Source organism: Oreochromis niloticus, linkage group LG9, assembly GCF_001858045.2.
Source record: "Oreochromis niloticus isolate F11D_XX linkage group LG9, O_niloticus_UMD_NMBU, whole genome shotgun sequence".
NCBI classification, from domain to species: Eukaryota; Metazoa; Chordata; class Actinopteri; order Cichliformes; family Cichlidae; genus Oreochromis; species Oreochromis niloticus.
Window position 1 is genome coordinate 32,960,650 of NC_031974.2, and position 14,452 is coordinate 32,975,101.

The 14,452-nt window shown below is 42.1% G+C and overlaps 1 protein-coding gene across 1 annotated transcript in view; it reads left to right on the plus strand.

The window, feature by feature from the left end:
* Positions 1-14,452, plus strand: part of sspo (SCO-spondin) — a 100,112-nt gene that overhangs the window by 75,789 nt on the left and 9,871 nt on the right. The window contains exons 115-116 of the mRNA XM_025910190.1: positions 10,519-10,579; positions 11,173-11,303. Of these exons, the coding sequence (XP_025765975.1) occupies positions 10,519-10,579; positions 11,173-11,303 (192 nt within the window). The remainder of the gene's footprint in view (positions 1-10,518; positions 10,580-11,172; positions 11,304-14,452) is intronic.

Consider the following 14,452-nt stretch of genomic DNA (forward strand, 5'->3'; position numbering starts at 1 on the left):
GCTCATGTAAAGAGGAACATGATGAGCACCATCTCTGACCATACAATTAGAAACAGACTTCATGAGGGTGACCTGAGGCGCAACATCCTCTAGTGGGCCCTGTGCTCACTGCCCGGCTTTGTTATATTTGCCATAGAATACCAGAATTGGCAGGTCCGCCACTTGTGTCTCGTGCTTTTCACGTGAAAGGGTCTGGAGAAGCTGCCTGCAACTGGACGTTAGTTTGGTGGGGGGTCAGTGATGGTCTGGGGAGGCGTATCAATGGAGGAGCACACAGACCTCCAGAGGCTAGGCAACAGTACTCTGACTGACATTATGGACCCATTATGACACCCTACAGCAGTGCAGTGCATCCTGGGTTCTTCCTGGTGATCCTGGGGAGAGTATGCAGGCAGTTCTTACAACATGAAGGAATTGATACCATTGACTGGCCCCCATGCTTACCTGACCCTCACTCCAGTAGGACACCTCAAACTGAGCTCATGGCCTGGTCCAGATCTGGGAGGATATCTCCTAAACATTGTCAGGCATGCATATAAGCTTGTTGGGGCCATAGAAACTACAGAGTAACATTTTGTGTTATGTCAATGAAATTTCATTAAAAGTCATATTCAGGTTTTTTTTAAATGTAGCCCTCTGTAGACTGATACTTATCAATTCCCACAAATGATGTGGAATCTTTGCGTTCCTAACAGATTACCCAGTTCATATCAGTGCTGATGTCCAGCTTTTTTGAGTTCTGATGTGTCTTAAAGTTTTGAAGGTGTTCTAAGGATGTTTGACATGACAGAAATATTGGTCCCCAGAAATAACATACACATGAGGAGGAACCATTTTCTACACAGCAGCTGCTGACAAACGTGTACCTAAAATGTGCATTTGCAGTCCCAGCACTTTGCCCTTCTGCAAACACGGCTAATCTGAGATAAAGATTTACGTACAGAGGCATAATTAGTCTCTCAGACAAACACATCAGTGCAGTCAACTGCCACAGCTACCCCGGGTGCTACAACTCACCTAACATCTCTGGAGGTTGCAAACATCTAAATTAGTCTGAGTGAGGCACAAAATGCTCTGCCGCTGAAGAATGTGTGGGATGTTGGCTGAAACAGATCAATACCTGACTCTCCAGTCCTCCCACGAGCCTGCCCTTTTGTCTTCACCATAGCCTTCTACCTCCAGTGAGACACTGGCTACTTATTTAAGCGTAATATAGTTTTGTTGATTTGTACTCTGTGTCTTCACTAACTAACTGAACTAAATTAGCTCTAATCTTGCATAAATGGAAGACCAAAAAGTTTTCAGCTTCTTGTTTATTTAGTTTCAAATTATTTCAGGTTTATATTGTCTTATATTAGATGATGAAAAAGAATTGATTGATGCATTGAAGGACTTAAAATTTCTGGCAATTGTAATGGACAAGTGCAAGTGATTTAGAATTGTTAATCCTGTTTGAGGTTGTTTTGGCTTTTTGGGTGGGTGGGTTATGCACTCTGGGCGGGGCTAGGTCAAAGCCCTTAAGGGAAATATGGGAAAAACAATCTCAGGCAAGAAAAAGGAGTCGATAAAATGTGCTAGGCCCTGCATACAGGTGTGCACAGCAACCTCATCTTTAGCAGCTTATTATCCATTTCTGTTCAGCATTTGATGTCATGTCTCTGACTTCATGTAAACTGGAGTTTAGATTACACTTTGGATAACTTAATAACATTATGTATCAAACAGATTTCCTCTGCTTTAGGTAACTGTATGGCTGTGCTGGTGATGGTCTCTGACTCCCAGTGCTTAGTCACACACCAGTTAATGTTTGGCCATCAAAGAGAATTCAGAGCATTCATGCTGTACACCCCAGAGCAGATGAGCAAACTTTGTATAAAATATTAATTCATGTTTGTATTCCTGAGGCAGGTGGAACTTTTGGTATCACGTGGAGGTGGATTCAGTGCTGCCCTGTAACTATGGTCTGTGGAGGCATCACATCATGTTCTGTCATGATTTTTTCTTCTTGTAAACTTAATTTTGCATTGTTTCTTCTCACTAATTTTCACCCTTTCTTCTTATTTAGTTCATTCTTGTCATCATGTTTGTTTCATTGTAAAAAGGTGAACATGTCCAGAAGCCCCCACGCTGGTCGTGTCTGCCAGGATGAATTAGAAAGCACAAAGAAAAAGATAAAAGTAGGGAAAATAATATATGGATGGAATTCTGCATGATAATAAAAATATCCCTTAGTGAAGAAAAGAAGTCAGGCTTTGTGCAAAGTACAGATAAGGACACAGCAGCGAAACGGTTACGTCCAAGCAAAGACGGTCTCTTACATCTTGTGGAAGGATTTCTGTTCCAACGTAGCAGCGGAGAAGGTGTCTTGCTGTGTCAACTTCTAAAACTGAAGGGCAATGCACATTTCCGGTTTAGTAATATTACTTTTGTTGTCACCATAACTGCTTCTGGCCTTTGGTTGTTTGCCTTTGATTGGAAGGATGAGTCATTATCCTATTGGGGAATAACCGAACATTCCCAAATTACATCCTGCCTGAACTCTGTATTGTTCCGAAAGCTGAAAGTGTGATGGTGCTCCTTCAATAACGCCACATCTATCACACATGAAAGGAAGAAAAGAACTCCTGTACATCACACATTTCTATCAATACCTCTCTTTGTTTAAAGTGTTTTTTTCCCCACTGCTTTTCATTCCTGGGGTTTATGGGTGGTGTTCTGCCAACTGCTGCTCTTCGGTGCACATCTCTGCCTCAGTCTACACACCAACTAACTGCACAAGGTAGTTTAGTATCTTTGTACAGATATCTTTTTACCAACTCTGTGTTAACTTGCATAACATTTCGCTAACATTTGCTAACTCTAAAAACAACCATGGAAAGTGTTGTTAGTTTTGCAGAAGTTTATTCAAAATTAGAAACAAATGTAATGTGGTCATTAAGTATGGGTGTGTGGCAGACAGGGAGTAGACCTAGACAGCACTAAACTCAAAATCTCAGCTTTATTAACACTGATTAAAGCAAACAGTGGCTAGGAACTGACAAAGGTGACTAATGGGGATATTAACGGACATGGAGACACATGGACACACAGCTCAACAAAACCAAAATCTGAACGAGACAGAGGAAGCAAGTTGAACATCTCACATGAGACTGGAGACTAATTAAACAGGAAGTGACACTGAGATTTAGACATGTGAACTTGACACTGCGACTGGAGAAAAACGGACGAAGAGATGGGATGAAACATAAGAGCAGGAAGGGCAAAGACACAGGGACAGGACTGCAAATGTAATCACAGAGACTGAATACAGAGAGACCGAGACAGGCATGGGGATCCATCCTTCCTCCCATCCATCCATCCTTCCATCCATCATTCATCCATCATCCGTCCTTCAATCCATCCATCCATCCATCCATCCTTCCAACGATCCTTCCATCCTTCCATCAATCATTCATCCATCCTTCCATCCTTCAATCATTCCATCCATCCATCCATCTATCCTTTGATCCTTCCATCCATCCATCATTCATCCATCCATCCATCCATCCATCCATCCTTCCATCCATCCTTCCATCCATTATTCATCCATCATCCGTCCTTCAATCCATCCATCCTTCCATCATCCATCCTTCGATCCTTCCATCCATCCTTCCATCCATCATTCATCCATCCATCCATCTATCCTTCCATCCATCCATCCATCCTTTGATCCTTCCATCCATCATCCTTCGATCCATCCATCATTCATCCATCCATCCATCCATCCATCAATCCATCCATCCATCCTTCCATCTGTCGTTCGATCCTTCCATCCATCCATCCATCCATCCATCCATCCTTCGATTCAATTCAATTCAATTCAATTCAATTCAATTCAATTCAATTCAATTCAATTCAATTTTATGTATATAGCGCCAAATCACAACAAAAGTCGCCTCAAGGCGCTTTATATTGTACAGTATACTCTATAATAACAGATACAGAGAAAAACCCAACAATCATATGACCCCCTATGAGCAAGCACTTTGGCGACAGTGGGAAGGAAAAACTCCCTTTTAACAGGAAGAAACCTCCGGCAGAACCAGGCTCAGGGAGGGGCGGGGCCATCTGCTGTGATTGGTTGGGGTGAGAGAAGGAAAACAGGATAAAGACATGCTGTGGAAGAGAGACAGAGATTAATAACAGATATGATTCAGTGCAGAGAGGTCTATTAACACATAGTGAGTGAGAAAGGTGACTGGAAAGGAAAAACTCAATGCATCATGGGAATCCCCGGCAGCCTACGTCTATTGCAGCATAACTAAGGGAGGATTCAGGGTCACCTGGTCCAGCCCTAACTATATGCTTTAGCAAAAAGGAAAGTTTTAAGCCTAATCTTAAAAGTAGAGATAGTGTCTGTCTCCCAAATCCAAACTGGAAGCTGGTTCCACAGAAGAGGGGCCTGAAAACTGAAGGCTCTGCCTCCCGATCCTTCCATCCATCCTTCGATCCATCCATCCATCCATCCATCTTCAGCCCAAGCAGAGAAGCCCACACCTCCCTCTCCCAGCCACCTCCTCCAGCTTGTCTGGGTTGAACACCAGTCTATTAATTAACGAAAGACCAAGACAGACTTTTAATTCATTTGAAAGCCTGATGCTTAGCCTCGTCCACCCCAGCTGTAAAACTCAGAAACCAGTCTTACTTGTTATCATCTATCGTCCACCTGGGCCTTACACAGAGTTTCTCTCTGATTTCTCAGACTTTTTATCTGATTTAGTGCTCAGCTCAGATAAAATAATTATTGTGGGTGATTTTAATATCCATGTAGATGCTAAAAATGACAGCCTCAACATGGCATTTAATCTGTTATTAGACTCAATTGGCTTCTCTCAAAATGTAAAAGAACCCACCCACCACTTTAATCACACTCTAGATCTTGTTTTAACATATGGCATAGAAACTGAACATTTAACAGTGTTTCCTGAAAACCCTCTGCTGTCTGATCATTTCCTGATAACATTTACATTTACAATAATTGATTACACAGCAGTGGAGAGTAGACTTTATCAAAGTAGATGTCTTTCTGAAAGTGCTGTAACTAAGTTTAAGAATATAATCCACCCACTGTTATCATCTTCAATGCCCTGTACCAACATAGAGCAGAGCAGCTATCTGAACGCTACTCCAACAGAGGTCGATTATCTTGTTAATAATTTTACCTCCTCACTACGTACGACTCTGGATACTGTAGCTCCTGTGAAAACTAAGGCCTCAAATCCAAAGTCCCTGACTCCGTGGTATAATTCTCAAACACGTAGCCTAAAGCAGATAACTCGTAAGCTGGAGAGGAAATGGCGTGTCACAAATTTAGAGGATCATCATTTAGCCTGGAGAAATAGTTTGCTGCTTTATAAGAAAGCCCTCCGCAAAGCCAGAACATCTTACTATTCGTCACTGATTGAAGAAAATAAGAACAACCCCAGGTTTCTCTTCAGCACTGTAGCCAGGCTGACAAACAGTCAGAGCTCTACTGAGCCAACAATCCCTTTAACGTTAACTAGTAATGACTTCATGAACTTCTTCACAAATAAAATTTTTATCATTAGAGAAAAAATTACCAATAATCATCCCACAGATGTAATATTATCTACAGCTACTCTTAGTACCATCAATGTTAAGTTAGACTCTTTTTCTCCAATTGATCTTTCTGAGTTAACTTCAATAATTAATTCCTCCAAACCATCAACGTGTCTTTTAGACCCCATTCCTACAAAACTGCTCAAAGAAGTCCTGCCATTAATTAATTCTTCGATCTTAAATATGATCAACCTCTCTCTAATAATCGGCTATGTACCACAGGCCTTCAAGGTGGCTGTAGTTAAACCTTTACTTAAAAAGCATCTCTAGACCCAGCTGTCTTAGCTAATTATAGGCCAATCTCCAACCTTCCTTTCATATCAAACATCCTTGAAAGAGTAGTTGTCAAACAGCTAACTGATCATCTGCAGAGGAATGGCTTATTTGAAGTGTTTCAGTCAGGTTTCAGAGCTCAGCACAGCACAGAAACAGCTTTAGTGAAGGTTACAAATGATCTTCTTATGGCCTCTGACAGTGGACTCATCTCTGTGCTTGTCCTGCTAGACCTCAGTGCTGCATTCGATACTGTTGACCATAATATCCTATTAGAGCGATTAGAACATGCTGTAGGTATTACAGGTACTGCACTGCAGTGGTTTGTATCATATCTATCTAATAGACTCCAATTTGTACATGTAAATGGAGAGTCCTCTTCAGACACTAAGGTCAATTATGGTGTTCCACAGGGTTCAGTGCTAGGACCAATTCTATTTACATTATACATGCTTCCCCTAGGCAACATCATTAGAAGACATAGCATAAATTTTCACTGCTATGCAGATGACACGCAGCTCTATCTATCCATGAAGCCAGGTAACACACACCAATTAGTTAAACTGCAGGAATGTCTTAAAGACATAAAGACCTGGATGGCCGCTAACTTTCTGCTTCTTAATTCAGATCAAACTGAGGTTATTGTACTCGGCCCTGAAAATCTTAGAAATATGGTATCTAAGCAGATTCTTACTCTGGATGGCATTACCTTGGCCTCCAGTAACACTGTGAGAAACCTTGGAGTCATTTTTGACCAGGACATGTCCTTCAACGCACATATTAAACAAATATGTAAGACTGCTTTCTTCCATTTGCGCAACATCTCTAAAATTAGAAATATCCTGTCTCAGAGTGATGCTGAAAAACTAGTTCATGCATTTATTACTTCCAGGCTGGACTACTGTAATTCACTATTATCAGGATGTCCTAAAAACTCGCTGAAAAGCCTTCAGCTAATCCAAAATGCTGCAGCAAGAGTACTGACAGGGACTAGAAAGAGAGAGCATATTTCTCCTGTTTTGGCTTCCCTTCATTGGCTTCCTGTTAAATCCAGAATTGAATTCAAAATCCTGCTCCTCACATACAAGGTCTTAAATAATCAGGCCCCATCTTATCTTAATGACCTTGTAGTACCATATCACCCTATTAGAGCACTTCGCTCTTGCACTGCAGGCCTACTTGTTGTTCCTAGAGTATTTAAAAGTAGAATGGGAGGCAGAGCCTTCAGTTTTCAGGCCCCTCTTCTGTGGAACCAACTTCCAGTTTGGATTCAGGAGACAGACACTATCTCTACTTTCAAGATTAGGCTTAAAACTTTCCTTTTTGCTAAAGCATATAGTTAGGGCTGGACCAGGTGACCCTGAATCCTCCCTTAGTTATGCTGCAATAGACGTAGGCTGCCGGGGATTCCCATGATGCATTGAGTTTTTCCCTTCCAGTCACCTTTCTCACTCACTATGTGTTAACAGACCTCTCTGCATCGAATCATATCTGTTATTAATCTCTGTCTCTCTTCTACAGCATGTCTTTCATCCTGTTTTCCTTCTTTCACCCCAACCGGTCGCAGCAGATGGCCCCGCCCCTCCCTGAGCCTGGTTCTGCCGGAGGTTTCTTCCTGTTAAAAGGGAGTTTTTCCTTCCCACTGTCGCCAAAGTGCTTGCTCATAGGGGGTCATATGATTGTTGGGTTTTTCTCTGTATTTATTATTGTGCTATCTACTGTACAATATAAAGCGCCTTGAGGCGACTTTTGTTGTGATTTGGCGCTATATAAATAAAATTGAATTGAATTGAATTGAACACCAAGACGTTCCCAGGCCAGCCGAGAGGTATAATCTCTCCAGCGTGTCCTGGGTCTGCCCCGGGGCCTTCTCCTGGTGGGACATGCCCGGAACACCTCACTCAGGAGGCGCCCAGGAGGCATCCTTGTCAGATGCCAAAACCACTTCAACTGGCTCCTTTCGATGTGAAGGAGCAGCGGCTCTACTCTGCTGAGCCCATCCGGATGGCTGAACTTCTCACCCTATCTCTAAGGGAGAGGCCACTAGAAAATACAAAACTCAAATATGAAAATTTCATAAATTCGAAAGAATGAGTAGAGAGTCCAAAGCCAATCGAAAATACTTGAAAATAAAGGTTAATGTACTGTGCAATAGCATATTATCAAACGGTACTGAAATAAGAGAAGAGCTACTGGACAGATCTCCATCCCAGTCCAGGCCAGTGTGTTTTTCACTGACCACCTGCAAACATGAAGATAAGGATCGTAAAAGGACTTAACATAATTGGCATGGATTTAGCTTCAGTGGGACCTGCAGAATCAAAGTTAACAGTCCAGTGAAAGTGTCTGGATTTGCAATCAGTGAGAATATATCCTGTGTGTAATGTGGGCTGAACAGACACTTTAAATCTTCTCACCACTGTGGTGAAGTTCAGATGAGCTGCAGTAGAAAAGTTAGCTGTCTCATCCTTGACACACTGCGCTGAATTTATATCTTTAGCACAGCAGCACTGTGTAAAGGCCAGTGTAAAAATAAATTCAGCTGACAACCACAACCTGAAGAGAGAGGTTGATTGCACAGCAAGCTCCACAAAGTCGACGGTCTTCCCAGTGCTCCACCTGTGGTGCAGCAGTTCTTTAGCGTAGTGCACTCTGTCTCTGGAGGGGCTCGGTTGTGTAACTGTTGACCACGTGATGGCTCAGTGAAAGCCCTCCTTATCCAAAACAATATGGAAAGGTCGTTTAATGCCCTGCGTTCCCTCTGCTGCCAGGCTGAGAATGGGTGACTGTCAGTGTGCTTTGCTGTTTATGAGCTTACAGTTAAACATGTCACTTGTTTAAAATTGAAATCTGTAAGCTGCACGTGGCTCTGCTGGGAGCGGATCTATCTTTTTAAGGTAATGCATTGAGGGCTTTGTTATAATGTCAAAGCTGTTAGGATGCTTTCCTCTCAAACGCTGATCATTTACACCAATTAAAAGCGCTACGATTCCCCCAACAGCCTGTAAACAACACACTTTGATGCTCAGATCGTTTTCTCTGAAATAAACAGGAATACCCATTCCTACCTGTTTCCATCCCCTGCGACGCACACACACACACACACACACACACACACAACTTAAAATAGTCGTCTTCATGACCTCTCACCCTTTTAAGTGAGTAGGCTCCTTCGTCCCTGAGGGAGCCCTGAGGGAAGGCTGGCAGCAGTGCCGAGTGGGAGGAACACTCAGGAGGAACAGTCAAGAGGTGTGTGTGTGTGTGTGTGTGTGTGTGTGTGTGCACTAGAGTGATGCTATAGATGGGTCTGTGTGTGACTCTGCATGCTAACAGCAGCTATTCTCAGGCGGGGACATCACAGGACACCTTGCTTTTCTCTGGACTGTTCTGGATTTCTCTTTATTCCCTCTGTCTGTGTCCTGTGTGTCCTTACGTCACAGTTTCTTTCATGTGCTATTTTTGGTCTTCATGTGTCATTTTCTGCTTCTTATTTCTGTCCCTTTTCCATTCTGCCTGCCTGGCTCTATGTCATTTTCTCCCTCCTCATCCTTCTCTCTGCATCACTTGTTTGGTAAAAAGACCCTCCCAGCGGGTTCATGTAATTACACCTTGAGTTTCATCGCTACACAGTTTTTATGCAGGGCAGAACTATCTCTAGATAAACTGTAAAATGTTCCATGTGGTATATATATTTATTTTTGTGACATTAGACATTTAAACATGAGTCTGCAAAGACAAACTCACTTTCGAACCAGCCTCAAGTGACCATGAAATTCTTGGTACTTGTTTGTCATTTGAATTTCACTTTGTCTGTGCTGTGTGAGAACCACAGACTTATTCAAACTCATGTCACTGGTTTCTGTGTTTGAAGCCTGATGTTGGTTTGAGTTATCGGCTAATGATGAGTTATTGGTGCTCGTGCTCAAAAACATTAATGAACATTTTGAAAACGCATTAGATCTCAATGGGGGGAAAAATCATGCTGGATTTCTATACTGCTATGGAGTGGACAACTTATTAGGAACAACAGGGTATCACATTGGGTGATTGTATGGCCCACACATATTTGCATGCATGCTCCGGGATGGTTTCCTGGGGGATCTCCTCCCAGATCGGCACCAGACCATCACTGACACGCCACCAAACTGGTGCTGAACGATGTTACAGGCAGCATAACGTTCTCGACCTTCACCAGACCCTTTCAGGACAGTAACATGTGCTCTGGGTGAAGCTACTCTCATGTTTGCGGGAGTTACATTACCTCAGACTCAGACTTTGAATTAGTTGTTGTTCTCAGATAATTCAATTAAACTGGGCCTGCCCTTAACTTAACCTTAAACGGTTATTAGACAGCTATTATGAAAGCATTATGAATTTGAAGATACCAGAACATGTAAATTAAGATTCACCCTTTAGTTGCCACATCACAGAAACTGTACTGGCACTTTCATATGGGCTTCATTTTTCAGGGGTTGATGCTAATGTTTTTGTGGATATGCACATGCATATGTGTACTCGCACTTTTGATGAAATGCCTGCTCTAACTCGTCAATGAAACCTTCTTAGACATAACAAGTATAAGCCGTCCATAAATGTTGCATTATTCTGTTTGTATGATTCTCTCAGGGGGAGGTGAAGGTGGAAGAACCAGGCAGCTGCTGCCCAGTGTGTAGAAAGCAGTTTCCAGGTTGGTACTGCATACAGATGGCAGAAAAGGCGTCCCAAATACCATCAGTCAACATTCTTGGACCTTACTCCCAAACTTCTGACCATCAGGTTCCATAATCTTAGTCATTTAAAACTATCAGTGGATCCACAGAGTAAGGCTTTCCCACGTATGATGATACGAAACAAAAGGAGCAATTAAAACGCTGCTTTTTGCAAAACAATCTATTCCTGAGCAAACATAAAGTCACTGTGGTTCATTTGTTCCAATATCATGGCTTCCAGACCACTTAAATGGATTTGAATGTTCTTCAGTTCAGTTTAGAGGAGGCTAAAAGGGAAGTGCCTCAGCCCCCAATTAGTGGGAGATTACATTACTTAACCTACACTGGGGCTTTAATCTCTGTCCCAGTGGAGGAAATTTCATGGCAATGTCACCCTGCCTTCTGCAATGAGCTTTCTGCTCTGTCTTCTCCTTTTTGTCATTTTTTGCCGTTATTTCATGCAAATGCAAAGACAATATCGTCTATAAAGTAGTGCTTCCAGTTTATTATATGCTCCCTCTCCTTTGCTCTGTCCTAAGTGTATCTCTTTTCCTCTCTGCGTTTGCACAAGGTGAGCCTGTGCAAGAGTGTCATCGCTATGTGCAGGTCCGCAACATCACCAAGGGAGACTGTCGACTTGACAATGTGGAGGTCAGCTTCTGCAGGGGACGCTGCCTGTCCAGGACTGATGTCATCCTGGAGGTACAGCCAAACACATGCACGCACACACGGGATGTTACTCTCTGAACACCTTTACACCATTTTGAGAAGTAGTAACGAGTAGCATACTAAGTGTCTGTGAAGGTTCTCAGTCATCCAGGTCATCATAGTCAAAGGAGTTTGCAAAGAAAAGCGTCTGGACTTCTTTAAGTTGCTTGAAGAACTTCTTAGAACTGAAGAAGCTTCTCGGATGAGAGGTGAAACGTCTTCAAGCAACTTAAAGAAGTCCAGACGCTTTTCTTTGCAAACTCCTTTGACAGTAGCATACTAAGATTTCATACAAGCACCAAACAAAAGCGGCTAAAATGGACTAAGATTCAAAAGGTCTTTTGTAAAAAGGCTGTTTGTTGATTTATTTTGCAAATTGTAAAACATGGGATGTGCACTCATTCGTGTTGAGTTATTATCATCAATACATCAAAGATGCCATGTTACAACCATTCTAAGTGGGTGGCGTTTCCACCCGGGTAGAGGTGACACCCAAACTTCAGTCTGTTTAGTGGGGGGGGTTTCCTGGTGTCTCTCTCTCTCCTCCAGACTTCCAAACTCTTTTTTTTTCTTGTTGGTACAATATCTTTGCTGTCTTGTGACTTCTTTATATCCTCACACACAAATGTCATTGTTGTTCTGACTCTGCTAGACTCCAAAGTTGTGGACATGGAGTTTCTACCACATTCAGCCCAATTTCCACCCGATTTGATTTCTGTAGGTTTTGCTTCACTCACCCCTGAAACACCTGAAACACCCAGCATCTGAACTTTACTTTCCTGACCGACAATTGTCAACACTGCATTATGGTGCCATTGACATCTCACATGGGTCAGAGTAGAAAAGATTGAAACGGTGTGCCCTGTGGTTCCTTCTACTCAACAATATTTTGTAGAGAATGTTCTTATTCACCCTTCATGTGCAGGTTAACTAGTTTGCACGCCCAAAGACATGATGGATGTCTTTGGGCATTTTCACACCTGTAGTTTGATTACTCTGCTCCGGATCGGTTTGTAAACTTTTGCCTGTGGTTCGGTTTGTTTTCACACAGAGAACAATCCAAGTGAAATCCAAGCAAACCAAAGTGTGTCACTAATAACCAGATTGGGCAAAAGTACAGACTTTCTGTACTTAAGTAGAAGTACAAATACTTCTGTTAAAAAATACTCAGGTAAAAGTACTCATTCAACTTCTTTACTCAAGTAAAAGTAAAAAAGTACAGACTCTGAAATGTACTCAAAGTAAGAAAGTAAGAGTAGCTGTTGGGAGGACGTTTCTATTTCTGTGCAAAATAAAAAGACATAAATCTGTTTTCTGTTGCTACATTGTAGAGGGCGACTTTTCCTCTAAACAGGAAAATGTGCACAGTCAGGGGTTAAAGTGGATTCAGCAGGTGGGGGAACTCTTAAAAAAGCTCCAGTAGATTTTCTTAGTGTACAGGCTGTGATCAGCTGACCTGCTGCTCTTTGTGGAAATTAATTATTGACATTTGATCAACAACCACTGATAAAAGACTGTTTATAAGGTTGGGGAAACCTGCAGTCAGCTGAGAGAATAAGCCTTTTGGGATACAGTAACAAAGTATTTGTACTTCATTACTTCCCACCTCTGCTACCAGAGAATGTTCTGTCCGCTTATTGGTCAGATGTGCCTGAGGCGGACTGAACGTTAATACAGGAAGAAGGTGCTGCGTTCAGGACTACTGGAGAACACAGAGAATTTACGCTCATTTCATGGCCAGTCGCTAACCTGTACAGACCTTTGCACATCTTTTGCCACCATAAGTGGTTACAAGACATTTTTTTTTAGCTCAGTCTTGTAACATGCACCTGGTTGGTTTGGATCAGAGTTGAATTATGTTGAAACCATAAACAAACCGCTCTGGAGTTTGTTTGGAATGGTACTGAGACCACCTCCTCCAAAGTTGGTTTGGTCGACACCTACCCAGCACCTCTTATCAGCTTCCCAAAAGAGCCTGTGTATGTCAAGGAGACTTGGAAAACTTTCAGAAAGACATTCCAGGGCAGAGCTGGATCTGGGAGCTAGATCTTATGTAAGACTTGACCATGTAGTTATAATATGTTGTCTATGGGTTCCACAGTTATCATGAACACAATTTGGAGCCTTGGAAGTCTTGGAAGCGTGCCATGTTTGTAAATCCAACATTTCCCATCTCAGCCACTCTTCCTCTTGCTCCTCTGTCTTGGATATCCTATTTTCAGTGTGTCTTTGGAACATTTTTCAAGGTAAATGATTGAATTTCTTCATACTGTTGCAGTCACTTCCACTTCAACAGGAATTAAAATGCCATCGACTTTTGTCAGTGAAGTGCCACTGTGTTGTAAAACTGATCAGCATAACTACCGTTATCCGAAACAAAACAGTCAGATAAGTCAAACTTTACTCAACTCATTCTTCTTGCTTCCTTCACTTCCGCATCATTGATTCATTAATGCTGAATTCTCTGGCAGCTGCTCTATTCCCATGTTGTTGCAGTATATTAATGACTAACCTCATATTGTGGATGGATTATCTCAGTTGTTCTCCTGACTGAAGTTTGGTCCGTTTACAGCATCCTGCCATGCGATTGCATTTGTCCCTAACCATCGGGAACCCTCACGTTAACTTTTATCGAGTGGAAAAAAGTTAGCGTTCATCCTCCAGCTTCACTGTTTATGCTATGCTAACATAGCTGTGTCGCTAGCAATCACGTAGCACATCATTATATACCAGCTAGCCCAACTTCAGTAACCCTACAAACGTCACTGCTGTTTAGTTTTCTGTCTTCATTTATGTTGGAAGTGATAGCAGAGCTGTACGTTTGAATGTTTCAGAAATCTCTCAGTCAGAACATGCTATATCATGTTTAGGTGGAAGCTAGCGAGCTAACTTCCTGCTAACTTCTAACTCTGTTAAATTTAATAAATCCTGTTTTCATGGATGCCTGGATGTTAAACTTAATAGTTACACCTGGTAAAGCAGCAACTCTGATCATTTTATTAAAGATGAAAGAATTTAGACAGTTTTTAACTCTCAGTGATGCTGCAGTGTTCATTTGACTTTGGGACCTGAAGTTGACGGAGTTTAGGACCCAGATTACTCTGCGATGCTCCTGACTACGGTAGCCGTAATGGTCCCACAAT